The following is an 18,496-nucleotide window of genomic DNA, read 5'->3' as shown; positions in this document are numbered from 1 at the left end:
TTAATAATGTCTTCAGGCTATCATCTGGCACAGAAATCCTTCAGATAATAATGTTGGGTAGCAGTCAGAAAACCCAAACCATGGTTGATATGCCCTGTCTGTGGCAATTTTACTCTAGCTCAGGTAGTCATTGCCACTATGATTGGTCTCTCAGGCCTACAGCAACATTGTAACATCCTCCTTTGCAGCACTGTGAGGATTACTGGTACTTGGGCCAAGTAAATGTCCTGAAGCTACAAATCCAGATGGAGACAGCATGCTCCACGGATGCTTCTCCCCAAGGTGCCAGGATCAGGGGTCCCAAGTGGAAGCGGCATTTATCTATCAAAAAACAACAAAATATGTTGGACATTCTCACTGGCTTTGCGCTTTGGGTACATGACCTGCTCATTCATAGCGTCTGCTCTACTGTTTGGATTTAAGCAGCAATCTGGGCAAGTGGGTCCCCAAATATATGGGAGATTGATATCGCAGTAACAATCAGTTCGCAGTTACTTAAGTTCAAAGTAAGAGATGAAATGGCCGCAGGAATACCCAAATACGAGTGAGAAAGTAATTGCAATGTTGGTTCGACAAATAGGTGGATGTTGATTTTCTGGAACAAAAGGGATGACCCAAATTTCCACTAATAATGATGGCAGAAGAGGAAGGGTGTTGACCCTGGAGAATTGACGTGGGTGTACACTGTTTCTGGGGGCGTCTCAGTTAACGCTGCGGTAGGAGACAATCTCTCCATGAAAATTCTACTCCTGTTGCACGCTGCAGCATCCACTGTAGGTTAAAGATTTGCCAGCAATTTCCAGTTTTGCTGAGTTCTGTCGTACTGAAAGATGTGATGCCACACATTCAGAAATCCTGACCTTCACACTATTATTCCCAGATTGGTTCCATCGGCGTTGAAACAGAGCATGACCTTGAAATCTGGAAGTGGTGATCTTGTCCTGGTCATCTTCATAATTTCCAAGATTGTCTTTCTCACATTGTTAAGGAAACGGGATTAATTTAAACAAGGACAGGAAGCCAGGCAGAAAGACTTGCCTTATCTGTATGTAGTGCTGCCCACAATCTCAGACAAAGCTAAAGCACCCTCTAGTCAATTAATGTTGTAATTTACAAAATAATTTCCAAACAGCAAGCTTCAATGAAATAAAAGAGGTAATGATTTGATAGGCAGTTTTAAAAAGGTGCAATATTGCTGAAGAAAGACACATGATGTTGAAGATTTTTGTCTTGCTAATTCTTCACTCTGCAAGTTTGATGTTAAAATAAGATGCCATCATACCCAATAATGTGCCTGAACAGATCATTTCTCGCTATATATCACGTAAATTCATGAACGAGCCTAAGGACGGCTCTATTATGCCGAAACGGGCCCAGTCTACGTCAGATAAGATGTCTCAAAATTTGGAACAACAGGTGAATTCTAGCTGCTACTATACAGGAACAACACAAACAGTATTTTATCAGTAAGAGGATGCTGCTATCAAGGTTAAAAACCATTCTACCATCTTACAAGTGAGTAATGTGGGATATGAATCTCAATGCTGGTGTGATGCCAGGTAAATCGGCTTTATATCCCAAAGACTTGCATTTGAAATAGCATATCCCTTCAGCTATTTACAATAAACAAGGAATTGATCATACCTAACCACACAGAGTCCAACATTTGCTGGATATAATCCTGAGTTTGCCAAGAAACATGCTGACAGCCAATTTAACACTGTCAGAGAGGGGAGCTACATCTATTCATACACAGGGCCCTGGTCTTTGCAGACAGAAGGACATTTTATACACACTGCACTCGTTTCAACTCAATGAAATATATTCACAGCCATTCTCTGCTTCATTTCTCAGGACAATGCCTTGAGCAATCAGAGTCAAGTTTAAAATTTAAATAGGGCCCGGTCGTTAAGTGTCAGTGACCATTAACTGGTGGTCTCTCCATGGCAATGGTTCTAACTGAGTCCACTCCCCAGCCATCAGCACTTTCCTCTCGTATGGTACAATTGTTGTTTCCCCTTTACTATGATATTCTTGCGAAGTGTCCTGATGAGTCAAGGTTAAAAAGTTTTGACAAAACGTGTCTTTTTTCCAGCAATGTTCAAATTCCCTACCACTTGAAATAACTCTACAAAGGCCAGTATCCTGTCACCAAATCACCCGTTATTTACAGCTGGTCCAACTCCCTCAGAGCCAGTTCTCAGAATGAGCAGAACCCCTGGCACTCCTGTTTATATCTGTCAGCCAGGGCTCCCTGATTGGACCAGGCTAACAGCCCCAGTGAGGGAACTTATATTCTACAAGGTCCACCTGGCTAACCGCACTACAATCACTAACCTCAAAATGAATATGAGGCCTAACCACTGGAGAAGCCACTGGGGATATGTTCCCTGCTCCTCTTTGAAACAAATGGGATGTAAAATATCCTTGGCACTGAGCGGGCAGCCTAGGCCTAGGTTTAATGATTCATCCAAAAGGTGGCAACTCAAACAGGGCAGCACTCTCTCAGTACTGCACTGCAGTGTCAGCCAGATCATTGTTTTAAGGCTAGAACCCATGACTTTCTGGCCATGAGACAGGAGTACAATGATGGGTCAAGGTAGCCATCTTATTTTAAACATGGTGATTTCAGCGCCTGTTGTAGATTTGGCAATGGGTATAAAAACTGCTGTAAAAAACAAGCAAGAACACTTTATTGTAAACACAATGCCAGTTTGGTTTTGAGTCAGTTGGTCCATGTTCCCTTATGGCATACCTGAACAATACACAAGAATAAGATCTGTGACCAGAAAAGTACAATTCTTAAGTTTAAAGAAAGAGGTTAAAAAAAAATGAATGATTGGCATGTTGTGGGAGGGATGGTGGCACAGTAGTGATGACACTGATTTGCAAACCAGGGACCCAAACAGATGCTCAGTGGACATAGGCTCAAATCCCAACAAGATGGCTGGTGGAATTTAAATCCAATTAATAAATCTATTCTTTCAAAAAAATAGTTAAACGCATTAGTTACCATGAAAAAAGTCCACCTGTATCCCTCCATGTGACTCCAGACCTACAGCAGTGTGGTTGACTCTGAAATGGCCCAGCAAGTGATTAAAGTTTTGTCAAACCACTGCAGGAGCCTCAATAAAGAGTGAGATTGGACAGACCACTCAGCATCGGAAACAACAACAGGAAAACACAACCCTGCTGTCCCTGGAAAGTTCTCCTCAGTAAATATCTGGGGGCTTGTGCCAAAAGTTCTCCCACACAGCAGTCAAGCAACAGACTGATATAATCATATTTACAGAATCATACCTCTTGTGTTCCAGTCACCACTATCTCCACGTACATCCTGCCCCACCTTCAGCAAAGACTTAGCAGAGATAGTTCAAAGTAGCTCGGCAACAGCATGACTGAGCAAGTTGTCCAAACACATAGCTGATGGATCAGGCCTGTGGCAGGTGGCTAGAGAACCAATAAGATGGAAACATCTACTTGGCCTCATCGTCTTCAGTCTATCTCTTGAAAACATGTCTTTCCTAACAGCATCAGGAGGAGGGACCAATACAAAGCCATCACAGAGAGGAAATCTTGTCTTTGCTTGAGGATAGGCTCCAATGTGCTATGGAGCACAGTGCTAAATGGATAGAAGTCCAACAGATTGAGCAAGCCAAAACTGGGCATCCTGTGGGGCCATATGGGCTACTAGCATCAGCTGAGTTATATTCAACCTCCATCTGTAAACACATGGCTCAGAGCATTCCTCTGTCCCACCATGAAATTCTTCTGGACCTTTAGGGACTGGGAACTGACAGTAAGTGGATTTCCCTTACCCATCCCACTGCCAGCCCTTAGTAAATTACAAACTAACCTGGAAAAGTCAAGGATTCCATGAGGATTTCAAGGACCTAAATTTTCAAATCCCACTCACAATCGGTCCTGATCCTGTATTCCAGTGAAAATCTGGCTCAGAAAATCTATAGCATCTACATAAACAATTTGCCCTGTTCATCTATACTGGCCAGCTTCCTGCACTCTAATGATCTCTTAACATGGCTCTCTGTTGGGTATTGCTGTTTGCAAATTGGCTGTCAGCTTTTCTGCAGCTGTAAGTACGTTTCAAAAATATTTCATTGATGTGGGATGTGTGAAGGTCATGGAAGGTTGCTAGGTATGAAAGTTTTGCCTTATCAGAATATTTTCCTTCCAGAAATTCTTCCTAAATACTTTATTCCATAAGTTTGTGGCATCATATCCATGTTCCATTATTTTGGACTCAACTCCAAGTGGAAAGAGTTTCAGCACCTTATTAAAAGCCTTCATCTCTGAGGGCATCTATCAGATCTAGTCTTAGACTTGTTTTTCCAGAGTAAACAGCCTGAGTCTACATCCTCTAACAACAGCTGTGTAAACATTGTCTCGCAATACTCCCAAGTGTGCTCTAATCAACCCTTGATGTGACTGGAACAGTACCTCCCGGCTTTTGGAATCTCTTCATCTAACCCCACTCTTTGTGATCTTATTAACTTGTACGGTTACATTCAATAATTAAGAAGACTGTGTAGCCAGATTGCTCGCTCCTCCTCTAACCCATTTATAGAGTCATACAGCACGGAAATAGACCCTTCGGTCTAACTCAACCATGCCGACCAAGTTTCCCAAAACTAAACTAGACCCCAGTTGCCTGCATTTTTTATTCTAACCATTTGCTCCTTATCCTTCGTATCCAAATGAAGGAGCTAGAGACAGATCCATCTGCCTTGGTGTTTCTCCTATTTCCAGCCCCTCAACTCCACCCCGCCCATCAACAAATGCTGTCTCCTCTCATCACCACTCCTTGCAAACCCTTCCTAACCCCCAGCCCTTGCAGCTGCTGTCTCTTTTACCCCTTCTCCTGCAGTCACCTCCTACCCCAAACTCCCACTCACCCTGGGCTACCTTGACCTTCCTCCCCTGTTCCCACAGCAGACAGCAGGCCAGAGTCCTGTCCAACAGTAACTCCGCAGGCCTCGATTCTGATAGGTAACCCCTGGTGCCTGCTGCCACAGCCAGCACTGTCTGAGGCCCAGGGATTGTGCTCAGCAGCGGTCCCTCCACCACTTAACTTCCCCCTCCCTCATTCATGGCCTGAGATCATGCTGATGTTGCAGCTCTCATTTTAATACTCTTATTTCCAATTTGATATCACCAGCAAATTTCAGCACTTTCCTGAGCTCAAATCATTGATACAGATCGGTGAACAATATAGATCTTGGTGTAAATCACAATGGGATACCATTTCACACTTCCTACTGGTCTGAGAAACTTCCTTTAGATTTCCATTTCTGTAGCCTCCTTTAAACACATCGTCCCAGCTATCTCTGACGCCACACACATTCATCCTAGTCATGAGTCTCAGAATGAAGACCTTCTGAAAGTCCACATCCACTGCTGTGTCCTAGTTTATAATTGGTTACTTCTTCAAATAAGTCAATTAAAATTGATTAAAGAAAAGAATATTCTTCTCACAATATAATTACTATCTCACCTTTTGACAAATATTCCTGTCAATTTCCTTTGCCATCAGGAACCTAACTAGAGGATAGTTCCCTGTTTGACCTCCCTTTTTGGAGATGAAAATTACATTTGCTGATCACTGCTCTCCTGGTTCTGCTCATTTTTCAGTTCAAGATTTCTCTTTGTGACCTAGTGATCTTACTACCTCCTTGCTAATCACTGTGAACATTTGAGGGTGCAGGAATTAAGTTTGACAAGTTTACTGGCATATCCTTTCTCACTATCTTAACTGATGTATATCTTTTTTGCCATGTTCCACTGCTGTCGTTTCTTCCAGTTGTCCCTATTACTGAGACTCAATTTTAACCCCTTGCAAAAAGCTAGGTTTTGAGTTAAAGTCTTGACCAAAGAATTCACACTGTCTTATTTTCGCATCATCCTCTGCACATTTATCTCAGTTCCTTTGCTTCTCATGTTACTTATTTGTCCATAGAATACCAATTTTTTGATATTTTCATTTCATATTGCCACTCTGCCTTGCTATCTATTCAACTTCCTTCCTACACCTATCACTTTGCCTTTTGCATTTCTCTCATTTACTGTTCATCTCTTAACAAATATCTTATGTTCAGGTTCAATTTTAATACTCATCTCTTTGTTTACCCTTGGCATTTCATTCTTAGTTTGCTTTGTTTTAGCAGAACATCTTCCTCCTGAATTTTATTGATCTTCCTTTAAATAATGACATCTGCCCTTTGACCTCTGTCTGTCAATACTCATCTCCATTTTAATTCCCTTAGCTCCATCTTCATTCCCAAGTAGTTGGCTGCCCTCCAATCGAATCAGACAAAGAGGCCGAAGGGCAGATATTGGCAAGTTCATTAGGACATCTGTTTTGCTTGCTTCTTGTGCCTGTAGGACCACACATATCAATTGGGAAGCCAGGAAATGATACCTTTAATGCTCCTCCATATGCTGCACATCACTTGTGAACCCTATTTGTCAGCTATTTCAATGGTGTAGAAATCCAGACCAAGGGAGTCCAATAAATTACAGCCAGTCCATTTTGACAAGAAAAGACAAAGTGTATTTCTCTCTCACACAAAGGGTAGTGGAAGTCTGTCTGGATAGTGACAATCAATTGAAGGTGGATAGATTTCAACGGGTAAACTGATAGGGATCTAAGGTGGTAAATGGAGTTAAGGCACGTTCACCGTGTTCTTTAAAGAATGGCAGAGAAGGCTTGAGGCTGAATGGCCTGTTTTTGCTCCTAACAACTTCAACCTTGTGCAAGATAGGCTTGCCTTGTCCAATATTCCATTTGCCACCTCAAGCTCATTGGAGGAAGAGTGCAGGAGGCTTGGGCAAAGTTAAATGGTTCACCATTAACAATCCCGATGGTTTGCTGATGATAATCTGAAGCCTGTGTTGGGCAGTAACGGTGGCTTTCTACCTGCTCAGTCATACCAAGAGCTTGATCTAGGGCCAGAAGAAGGATGGGTCTATTTCAGTAGAATTTTTGGTTTAAGGTTTCTTTGTGGACAAGGAGGAGGTGCTGTGAACTCCATGGAGCACATACTCAATCTGGCCAGTGATCAGATGCGAGAACTATAAAAGCTATCTGGGCATCGTGTATGAGAGCTTTGGTTCTCGACAAGCACATCAAACCCACATCCTGTTAACATCAAGCTGGTCTCAGTCTGAATCCAAATTAAAGCCTTCTCCTTTAAGTGCCACTCAGATGGTCAATTCTCACTGATTCAGCTTTCACTAACAGTAATTGAAGTGTTTCCAGTTTATGGAGGAAGAATAGACTGAACTGCCAATATCACATTGATGTAACAGTGACTAAGCTGAAGACCTTGAATGGCTAAATTCTGGGAACTAAGGATCTCCATTTGGAAACAATGTAGAACCAATTGAATGGAGGGAATCCGTCCCTTTCCCTGGCAACTGTTTGCTGCCAAGCCAGACCAGACTGTTCACATCTTCAGTGCCGCACACAAACCTGAGATGAGCTCCCAGTACACATCCAGTCATCAGGAGCAGGGATTTTCATCTTTGCGTTGTCACCCAACACCACTCCGGCCTCAGCCTATTTGCTGTGGACTTGCTGCCTGTATCCTAACTTATGGCGAGTTCTCTTCCACCATCACCCTGTACTCATTCACCTAACTGATTCCCAGTTAAACAAGATGTCAACTTAAAAATTTTTGTCCTCTAAACTTTCATGGCCTTTTCCCTCCCTAACTCTAACTTCCTCTTAGCCCATGACCCTCCATGACAACTGCTCTGTTCTAATTCTGTTTGTTGTTCTACAATTGTTCTACAATTAGGGACCAGGTCTTCAACTTCCTGGGCCCAAGGCTTCAGAACCCTTCCCTAAATTTGTCTGACTTCATATATCTCTTTCCTCCCTCAAGATTCTCCTTAAAAACTACTGCGTTGACTAAGCTTTCGGTCATCATCCCTAATATCTGTCCACGTGACTCAGCCTCAAATTTTGTTCAATACCCTTCCTTCAAATGCTTTGGTTGGGGTGAGGGGGTGTTTTACCAGGTTCTACACAAGTTGTTGTTGTCAAGTCACCACTGATTAAAAGGAAAAGATGCAAAATCAATGGTCACAAATGGAGTTTGTAACATGGTGTCATTCATTGAGTGGCCTTTCCAAAGCCAGGTAGCGAAGCTTGTACAACTCACTGTTGGTCTTGAGCCTGGAGGGTTCGCTGTTGTGGCTGCCGGCCTGGTTTATAGCCTTGACAACGAAGATGTACTTGGTGCCGCTCTGCAGCCCATGCACTGTGTAGTGGTTCTGCTTGATGTTCGGGACAATCATCCAGCTGTCAGCCGAGCTACACAAACCTGCAATGGAATCGGAACAGTAGCATCATTCGGTGGCTTCAACACCCACATGAGAACCAACCAGGAACACCAGCTCTGGCGTGCAACAACTGCCGCTGATACAAAATATGGGAATATCAAAATTGCTAAATGATAAAGGGATGTGAGCCCTGAAAATCTATCGAAAGCCCAGTTCCACATGGTGTTAACACTATACAATTTTAGATCAAAGTATTAATATTGATTCAGGTATAGCACTATCACCTCTGACTAAGACAGTAAGAGGTTCAAGTCCCACTCCTAACATTTGAGCAATGTTGCATTTCTGACTTTCAGATGACATATCAAACTCAGGCCCTCACAGATGGAAGGAAAAGACCCTATGGGACTTTTCCAGAAGGAGGCACAGTTTGTCAGGTTTCCTATATCATATTTATCCCTCAACCAACACCAGTGGAACTGCTAATGTGGTGACTAGCCCATTGCCGTCTTTCCTTGTTCACAGAGATTCATCCTCTCCAGCTTTCCTGCTCTGAGTTCCTAGCTGGGGTATGGCTCGTTGGTACCAGAAGCCTTACAACATTCACCTGTCTGCCATTATTTGTGCAAGCCTCGACTGTGAATGTCAACAGGCTACTCAGCTACGTAAGGCAGTGCTGAAACAACATTTCTGTTCCGAGCCATGGGATTTCAGTCAAACTGCAGATGTTCAAAATCCGCATTAATGCGCTCGACTCACTCAGCCTCACTGGATTTTATGCTACATAATTAAACAGTTGGTTGAAGGTATGCTTAATTTAACTCAGCGGATAAGGCAAGAGGATTGAGGCAAATACTGGGAGCGTCATAGAAATAAAAGTCAAAGATGCGAATAACGTAAAAAGTTATGGGAAAGTTTGAGCTGCTATACTTTTCTTCTGGGAGCACATGTTAAAACTTTGATTAAGTCGATCTGAATGCATAAGGTTACCGTGGGCAAGTTTTAACTCTAGATTATTGGGCAGTTTTCAGTTCCATTCTGCAATGGGCGCAGGAAAAGCACCATTTTCTTAACACTCGAATGATTGTTCTGCCAGCAGTATCCAAGCAGATTCATACTTGATTCCACAAAGCTCTGACTTATGGACTCACAGCAGTTTCTAACTTAACTTGCTGGATATTCCCTGAAAGGACAACACTAACAGCGACCGTGAACTCACTAACAACATTGGCCAGGCCGGTGAAGATGGTGTACTGAAGCTCGTATGACACCACGCTGAATTCATCATCAGAGGTCCAGTGAACTGTGATCGTATCATGTGAGGCAGTGCATAGCTCCTCTCGGATAGCTGGTGGATTCGGAGCTGAAAAGGCAGACACACAAACCTGGGATAAGCACTTGACAGTCCCCTCAACAGTTGCTGCATTTCTCCACCTACCACGCACCTACACCCGACTTCACTCTCCTCTAAGGTTAAAAATGTGTAAAGCTCTTTAAGGCTAGACATAAACTTAAATATCATTAAGCTCAATGGAAATTTGAAATAAATAAAAACAGAAATTGTTGGAGAAACTCAGCGGGTCTGACAGGAGTGAGCACATAGGTGGAGATCGAGACCAGAGAGATGGATGGGAAGAGGGAGAGAGAGAGAGAGGGGAAGAGAGAGACAGGTGGATAGAGAGAGAGAGAAAGGGGTTGGGGTGCAGGTAGAGAGAGAGAGAGAGAGAATAGTACTACAGGGAAGGTAGGTAAAAAACATGGAGGAAAGCGTTCATGCTCTAAAATTATTGAACTCGACATTAAATCCTGAGGCGGTAAGGTACCTATTTGGAAAATGAGGTGCTGTTCCTCCAGCTTGTGCTGAGCTTTGCTGGAGCGCTGCAGCAAGCCTGAGACAGAGATATTGGCCAGGGAACATGGCGGTGCGTCGAAGTGGCAGGAAACTGGAAGCTTAGGGTCTTTTTAGCAGACAGAACGTAAGTGTTCTGTGAAGCGGTTACCCAGTCTACGCATTGTTTCCCAATGTAGAGGAGACCACATTGTGAGCAGTGAATGCAGTAGACTAGATTGTGTGAAGTGCATTGTTTCACCTGGAAGGTATGTTTGGGGCCTTGGATATTGAGAAGAGAAGAAGTAAATGGGCAAGTGTTACACCTGGTGCAATTGTGATGGAAGGAGCTATGGGAATGTGGGAAGGTTTTGGGAGTGGAGGAGAGTGGACCAGGGTGTCCCAGAGGGAATGGTCACTGTGGAAAGCTGACAAGGGAGAGGAGGGGAATATGCATCTGAGAGGGTGTCATCCTACTGGAGGTGGCGGAAATGATGACTAACGATCCTCTGGATGTGGATGCTGATGGGATGGTAGGTAAGGACAAGGGGGACCTTATCACTATTGTGGGAGGGGAGGGGAGGGAAGGGGTGGGGGCTGAAGAGCAGGAAAGGGTCAGACATGAGAGCCCTGTTAGCCATGGTGGCTGGGAATCTAAGGTGGACATTTCTGAGGGACGCCCTGCAGGAGTTGGCATCATCCGAACAGATGAAATGGAAAAACTGGAAGAATTGAATGGAATCCTTACAGGGAACAGGATGTGAGGATGCATGTGGGAGTCAGTGGGTTTGTAGTGGATATCTGTGGCCAACTTATCCCCAGAAATGGAAACAGGGATTTCGAGGAAGAGAAGGGAGGAGTCAGAGATAGACCAGATGAAGGTGAGGGCAGGGTGGAAACAGGAAACAAAATTGATAAACTTTTCTAATTCCAGATGAGAGAGGGTAGCACTGACGATGCTATTGTGGGGACGGACCTGTGTAGGACAGGAACAGGGAATCTTCCACCCATCCCACAAAGAGACAGGTATAATTGGGGCCTATTCAGGTGCCCATGGCCACCCCTTTGACCTGAAGAGAGTGAGAGGAATCAAGGGTGGAGCTGTTCAATGTGAGGATGAGCTTGGCCAGGTGGAAGAGGGTGGTGGTGAATGGGGACGGTTCAGGCCTCCTTCCAAAGAAAATCATCAGGAGAATCATGGATATACGTGGGGAGTAACTGGGCAAGGGGCAAAACAATAGAACTGAGGTAGGGAGAAATACGTTCAGTGGGGCAGGAGTAGACAGAAACAATAGGTCTGACCTGGACAGTCTTATTTGTCCATTTTGGGGAAAAGGTAGAAAGGGTTGGGGAATGGGGGAATATGAGCTGGGAGGCTGTGGGATATGAGGGGTGGGGGTGAAGATCCCCAGAGGCGATGAGCTTGATGACAGTGGGGACACAATGGCCTGATGCTTGATGGTGGGGTCATGGTCCAAGGGGAGATAGAAGGAGGTATCTAAGAACTGGCATTCAGCCTCTGCAGTGTAGATGTCAGTATGCCAGACAACAATACCAACACCATAGTTGGTAGGCTTGCTGACAAAGTCAGGGATGGATCTGAAAGCACAGAGTGCAGTCACTTCAGAGGGAGATAGGTTCTAATGGGGGCGGAAACACAGAAATCAAGGTGCCTGACGTCATGATTTCAAGACAAATTTAATTTCTAACATGTTCCAAAATGGGGATGATGCACCATATCAGCTTGTTTTTAGACATTTCATATCCATGAACACATTAGCTATGACGTGTCTACACAGTTAGACATCACTCCTTTCTACTACCATTGTACTAAGATTGTGCTGTGTAGCAGGACAATGGTAAGAGGTGCATGGGAATTCAATCACCTCCACTTTCCCCTCCAAGCCATCCGTCTTTCCAATTTGGCAATATAATCACTATTCCTCATTGATACTGGGCCAGACGTCTGGAACTCTCTACATGACAGCAATGTAGGCACACCTTCACCATGTGGATGGCAACAGTTCGCAAAGGTGGTTAGAGACAGCTGGGGATGGGCAGCCTGGCCAGCAATGGCAACATTCCAGGAATGGATACGTTTTAAAAATAGGTCTCACCTGTAAAGCCTTTCTGCTGTTATCTTTTTGTGTTATCATTGCTCCAATTATACATTTCAATGTCACCATTGAGAATCGAAACTGCTTATGCAGACCTGTCACACTGTAATTAACTCACTATGTGGAGGTGCTGCTGTTGTGCTTCATTATGCACAGAAGCTGCCATGCTCAAACCAATTCTTGCTCTCTACTTGTCAGATTTCAGTGGATTTTGCTACTGAACTGTGAATAGTATCAAGGTGTTATGTAAAAGCAATGAGTGTGATTGAATTACATTCTCGTGTCCTAGTTGTATGACACACACTCTCTTAACCCTCCTTCAACTGAAGGCCAGGCATGCCCTTTAATCCCCTATGCAAATCTGTGGGTGCTTCAGGTCAAGGTTGATAGATTTTTAGATGAAGTAGGGATATGGATCATGGACGGATATATGGAGATGTGGTACAAATTAGTCATGAGTAATTGTCTGAACAGGCTCGAGGAGCCAAATGGCTTACTCCTCTTCTCAATGTTCCCATGGGAGATCAATCAATATGTATTAAGCAGGAATGAATGGGAATGACCATTAGCTGTAATATTAGCCATGTGGCATGTGTAACATAGCCTACAGATAATTTTGGATTGATGACTTGTAAAAGACTCAAGGAGAATGGGGGCAGGGATGGGGGGTGGTGGGGGGTAGAGTTTTCCCCGAATACCTCAGCTACTGCAAGCAGAGATGGAGAATCCTTAATTAACCCAACTCCCACTGAATTAGCACCTTGCCCCATGGAGAGGGCACAGATTTGTAAAAGGCCCCGTTCCTGCTGTTCGCTAAGAGCTGAAACATTGTTGACAGCGCATTCCAAAATTCACAGCGAGGGGCCAAAGATGCACTTGTCTCCAAATCTCCTACCTGTGAGGTAATCAAGGCTCTCCAGCATCTTCTTCTCCCGGGAAAAGTCTAATGCAAATGTGTCAAATGTATCATTTAGGTTGATTTCTGGGATGAGCACTTGAGAAGATGCAGTTGCCATGGAGACTCTGCGCAGAGAAGAAAAGCAAGAGGTTCAGTAAACTCGACTTCACATGCTGAGCTCATATTACTACTCTTAATTGACTGCAAGATGTTGAGGGAGTTCTAGAGGTCACGTAAGGAGCCATTTTAATGCAAGATCTTCTTCCCTGGGAGTTGTGAATTAGGAATATCACGGTGATATTCCAGCATGGACCAGACAGGTTGATTGTCTCTCAGACTGATGCAAGTGGGACTGTTCTTTTGAGATGTGGACTAGAGCAAGATAGTGAAAGAAACTGTACTTATCCAGTACAGTTCACAGTCTCAGAACGACCCAAAGCAATTTAGAGCCAACGAAACAACTTTGATATTTAATGCTGCAGCAATTTTTCTTTTTGTTTTGGAAGAAGCTTTATCCTGCTTTTAATCCATTCGATTAGTGCACTTGTGTGTTTGTGGCTGAAATGTTTCACCTTTCAACACAAATATTCCACATTTTCCAGTTACTTTCTGGAGAACAGAATTGCATTTATCTGCAAAATTTCATGCCAAGTCGAAACAAGTTCAAATTAATTTCCTCTTCCAGGATTATTTTGCTTGAGTTATGCTTTGAGCCTGTTCTCGAACATTGTTTCTGTCAAACTGACTGACATTGCACAGCTAATGACCATAGAAGTAGATATTGATGAGCTGTAAAAAGGAGCCATGACACACAAGCAACCCAGAATAAATAGACTTGACTAGTCATTTGTCTTACTTTGCACCTCATTATGACTTCAGGCCCCTGCACGTGTGTCTTGTTCAATAACTGGTGGGGAAAACGATTCCTGTCCCCCAGCTTCAGCTCTGACAGAGGTTCTAATCCTCAGAGAGATATGACTATCCCAAAAGCACACTCAAGGCACACATTTTCCCCTTTATCGACATCAACTGTCAAGGAAAGGCTAAAAGAGAGGCCTATTACTCTCGCCAGTAAAACCAGAGTACATCCTGGTGTTGGCTTCCTGTCACTGACTGAACAGCGTAGATTTTCCAATGTGTTGTGTAACAGGTATACAAGGGCCATTAGCAATGGACAGAGCTTCAGCCTATAGCACTGAATTTTGCTGATGGGTTCTCGGAGAGGTGTGGAACTGACAGATGCAACATTTTAAACAAGGTCCTGGCGACATTAACAGATTCTTTCACAGTTTGTGTAGGACAGCGTGGAATCACACATCAGGGGGCATGTGCGCATAAAGAGGCTTTTTAAATGTGAAATTATTGTTTATGTTTCCGCTGGGTCAGAGTTTAATTGCACACAGAGTCTGGTTTTTGTCGTCTTCTTTATTGTCATGTCACCGTATTGCCATTCGTGGCTTCTCTGCCATCCCCTCTCCTCCATTTTTTTTCTAATCTCCTCATCCTCCACCTCTCACTCCTTTTCCCTCTCCACTCTTAACCGCTGTCTTCTCTTCAATCTTGCACCAATTATTTCCTGCTCCCCACCCCCCATTCTCTGACCCTAAGCATTACACTCGGTAGGTGACTCTGCGAGTCAACATTGCACAGAAGTTGACAATGCCACAGGCAGTTTCACCCACCAAGTCTAACCATGCATCTTATGTTTTAAGCATGACATTTCCAGAGCTGTTTAAACAGGATTGCCTTGCTCTTCTCTGGTGAGCACTCGACAGCAAGAACTCACGACTCAGATACCAACCAAATCAAATTGCCCCCCGTGTAAGGCCGCAGAACATTGGAAACTGTCCAGCACTGTGCTGCCATTTAATTAGCTCACAGGTATCTGTATCTCAGTTTCATTCTTCCACCTTGCATAAAAGCCCTCTTCTTATCTAACGAACATCAATCGGTTTCAATCCTGAAAATTTCAGCTTCTGACCAAGCGGGTTCTGTGTTAATAGCATGCATCGCCTTAAAAACTGCTTCACTATTTCGCTTCTTTATGGCATGGTTCCAACTGTGAGACAGTAGCTTCCTGTTGTGGATTCTTCCACTACAGAAGATGGTTTTGCTGCATATATCCAACAAAACACTTCATTACTGTAAACACTTTGACCGTATCACACTTTCACCTTCGCTGTTAAAAGTTTACAATCGTGTTTAAGAAACTTATCCTCGTAATTTAACTCTCAGTCCTGGTGAATCTGTGCTTTACCCTTCCAAGGCCAATCATTCCTGAGATGCAATGTTCAGAACTGAATGTAGTTCTCTAGATGGAGCGTAACCAAGGGATTTGTAGCATTTCTTGAAGCAATACTTCTTCTCTCCTGTATCAGACGATAGTGTCTTACTTAGCATATGCAGCAGATTCTAGGCTAACCATTCATACTGCAAGGGTGTATGCACAGGACTTTACTAAGGGAACTGCCCCTTAAAACAAAAACTTTGAGGAAAGGGACTAACTCACAGTTGGAGAATAGCCTTCATGAGCTTAGAATGCAGAAATTAATTAAGTACCTTTTGAAGCGTGATACCCATTGTAATATCAAACAATCAATTTGGCCACACTCTTCTCAAGTGTGTGGGTTCACTAGGGGCTTACGTGGTCGAGTGTCTATAAGGGTAGCCACTTCCGGGTCTAAGTAAGAGTCTTGTAGAGTAAACAAGGTGTTTATTGCACCTCTGCAACTATGCACAGGTTATAATAGGCTCTAGATTATAACTGCTGGGAGGAACAAGCTGTCAGTCTGTCTGCTACAAGATCGGACTTTATTCTCACTAAGCCCTCATGGCATCATGACCATGGGTGGTCCTTACTGCACTGAAATATTGACCCTTTTAGACCCTTCTGGGCCTATATAAAACACATACCAAGGTTTCGAAAACAATAATGTGAAAATGACAAGACAGTAATGACTTAGCGATAATTATTGGTGTGGAATACATATCCTTGCTCTTCATCCAATAGCAACATGGGGTCTTTTACATCCTTGAGAGGAAGTGAGATTAATCTGTGCTCCAGTAGTACAGCTCTCTCTCAGTGCTGCAGTGGAGTGTCAGTTGTATCGATGCTTAAGATCCACAACTTTCGAACCCTGAGGCTAAAGTGTTACCACCGAACCACAGCTAGCATTGCAAAGGAGACGATGGTGGGGACTCTGCTCACTGACAAGACTGGCTCATATCCCGGTATTTATTCACTTAAACACAATATTTACAGACATTTAAAGCATTAGTTGGGTCCAAGCTTTAGTGCATCCCTCAGCACAAATTCCTAGACCTTGGAATGTGCCAGGCTGCAATACTTAGTCGAGTTCAGCTCCTTATTCTGGAAGACCCACAAGTTTCGGGCAGACTGAAGAATGTCTTCCAGGAGTAGCCAATGTTTGTCTCGGTGTGTGTCCCAGGGACGAGACTGTACAGCACAGACCAGTTACCTCCTCCCTGTGCCTCAAACACATGTAAATATAATCTAAAACAAGTAAGAAATGCCTTGAGATAACAGTGTGGAGCTGAATGAACACAGCACGCCAGGCAGCATCAGAGGAGCAGGAAAGCTGACGTTTTGGGTCTGGACCCTTCTTCAGAAAGAAATGCCTTGGGTTTATTTGCTGGGTACAGTCAAACTCCAATGTTTGTTTTTTTTCTTCATAGGTTACTGTAAGAACTGAACTGCTTTAGTGACAACGTATGTGAAGATATTTTTATGAATAAAGTATAGTTTTGTAATAAAAAATTTATCCAGTTAAACAGAGTTACCATTCTTGCCTTCACCCCTGACTTAAACAATAAGAACTAACAGCCTCAAATACACATGGTTTCAGGATCAATCCAGATCAGTGAGTGTGTTGAGCCCCACTGCTGAGAGGAAGCAGAATTAGCAAGGCACTGAGCGACTGAGTTAATGATTACACCTCTATTAACCTTAATCCAACTTCACTGCATTGGAGAGGTACTCAGCATGACAAGCTATTAAAAAAGGTAATTGTGATGCTTTGTAGTCGCTCAGTTTTTAAAAGAATATTGACAGCGAATATTTAGCAGCAGCAAGAACTGATATTTATGTTACTATAGCAACAAAGGAGACACCATTAAAATGATCCTTGTAGCTGCTCTGCATTTCGAGTTATTTGTTTTCTTCAAGCATTTGAAAGACATGCACCTTGTTGTTTCTCATTCTAGTGGCTAACTGTGCTCATGTTATTGAAGCTCTACTCCATAAACAGGTCACTGGCTCCCTGCTTCCTTTCCCCCCAGCAGAATTCCTTTTGCATGGAATGTGGTTATACTGAATAAACTCTCATTTAATGTGGGGAGTAGCAGACTGAAATATGAATTACAGCTTAGCGCATCAGTTAGCTCGGTGATCCCTGTTCTTTTCTGGGAGAGGAAAGAACTTGTACTAACAGAAATCCTTTCACAACGCAAGGATGTTTGAAAGCTCTTTATTATCAATGAAGTAACCAAGATGGAGGACAGGACAAAATGGTGGCCGGAAGAGCTGCTCCTTTTTTGAGGTTTCTTTTTTCGGTGTTGGAGCCGATTTCTTTGATTTCTTGGAGCAGTAATTACTGTTTCATAAGCTATTGCATTATTTTGAAACTTCGGCAAAGAAAAGATCAGGATAACGTACTTTAAAACGGGAGGAAGAGGGGCAGCAGGTAGCACATAGGAGGTGGTGGAGACGGGCACAATTACAACATTTAAAAGGCATCTGGATGGGTATATGAATGGGAAGGGTTTAGACGGAAGTGGGCCAAATGCTGGCCAATGGGACTAGATTAATTCGGGATATCTGGTCAGCATGGTCGGGTTGGACTGAAGGGTCTATTTCCGTGCTGTATGTTTTTACAAATCTAAGTACGGTATAGTCCAGCCTTGCCCAGTGGACATAGAGCATAGAACATAGAACGGTTCAGCACAGTACAGGCCCTTTGGCCCACGATGTTGTGCCGACCTATTATCCTACTCTAAGATCAAACTACCCTGCATACCCTACATTTTACTATCATCCATGTGCCTATCCAAGAATCGCTTAAATGTCTCTAATGTCTCTGACTCCACTACCACTGCTGGCAGCGCATTCTACACACCCACCACTCTCTGTGTAAAGAACCTACCTCTGATATCTCCCCTATACCTTCCTCCAATCACCTTAAAATTATGGCCCCTCGTAATTGATGATTGATGATTTTTGCAAACAGCAAGGGTGACAGACTGCGCAGCATGGACTTTTATTCCAGGTAGCAAGCTTTTTGTAACCCTTATTTTTCTTTAAAGTGGCAGGTGAAGTGAAGTGAATTCTGT

General features: G+C 43.5%; 1 protein-coding gene across 1 annotated transcript in view; it reads right to left on the bottom strand.

The window, feature by feature from the left end:
• LOC109937609 (E3 ubiquitin-protein ligase Midline-1-like) overlaps nt 1-18,496 on the bottom strand; it is a 313,576-nt gene that overhangs the window by 11,561 nt on the left and 283,519 nt on the right. Inside the window, exons 7-9 of the mRNA XM_048602529.1 lie at nt 13,145-13,272; nt 9,524-9,667; nt 8,184-8,345 (exon numbers count right to left, since the gene is read on the bottom strand). Of these exons, the coding sequence (XP_048458486.1) occupies nt 8,184-8,345; nt 9,524-9,667; nt 13,145-13,272 (434 nt within the window). The remainder of the gene's footprint in view (nt 1-8,183; nt 8,346-9,523; nt 9,668-13,144; nt 13,273-18,496) is intronic.

This window comes from Rhincodon typus, chromosome 11, assembly GCF_021869965.1.
Source record: "Rhincodon typus isolate 14 chromosome 11, sRhiTyp1.1, whole genome shotgun sequence".
Classification (NCBI taxonomy): Eukaryota; Metazoa; Chordata; class Chondrichthyes; order Orectolobiformes; family Rhincodontidae; genus Rhincodon; species Rhincodon typus.
The sequence above is the reverse complement of the archived record's forward strand: the minus strand, read 5'-3'. Positions and strand labels throughout refer to the sequence as shown.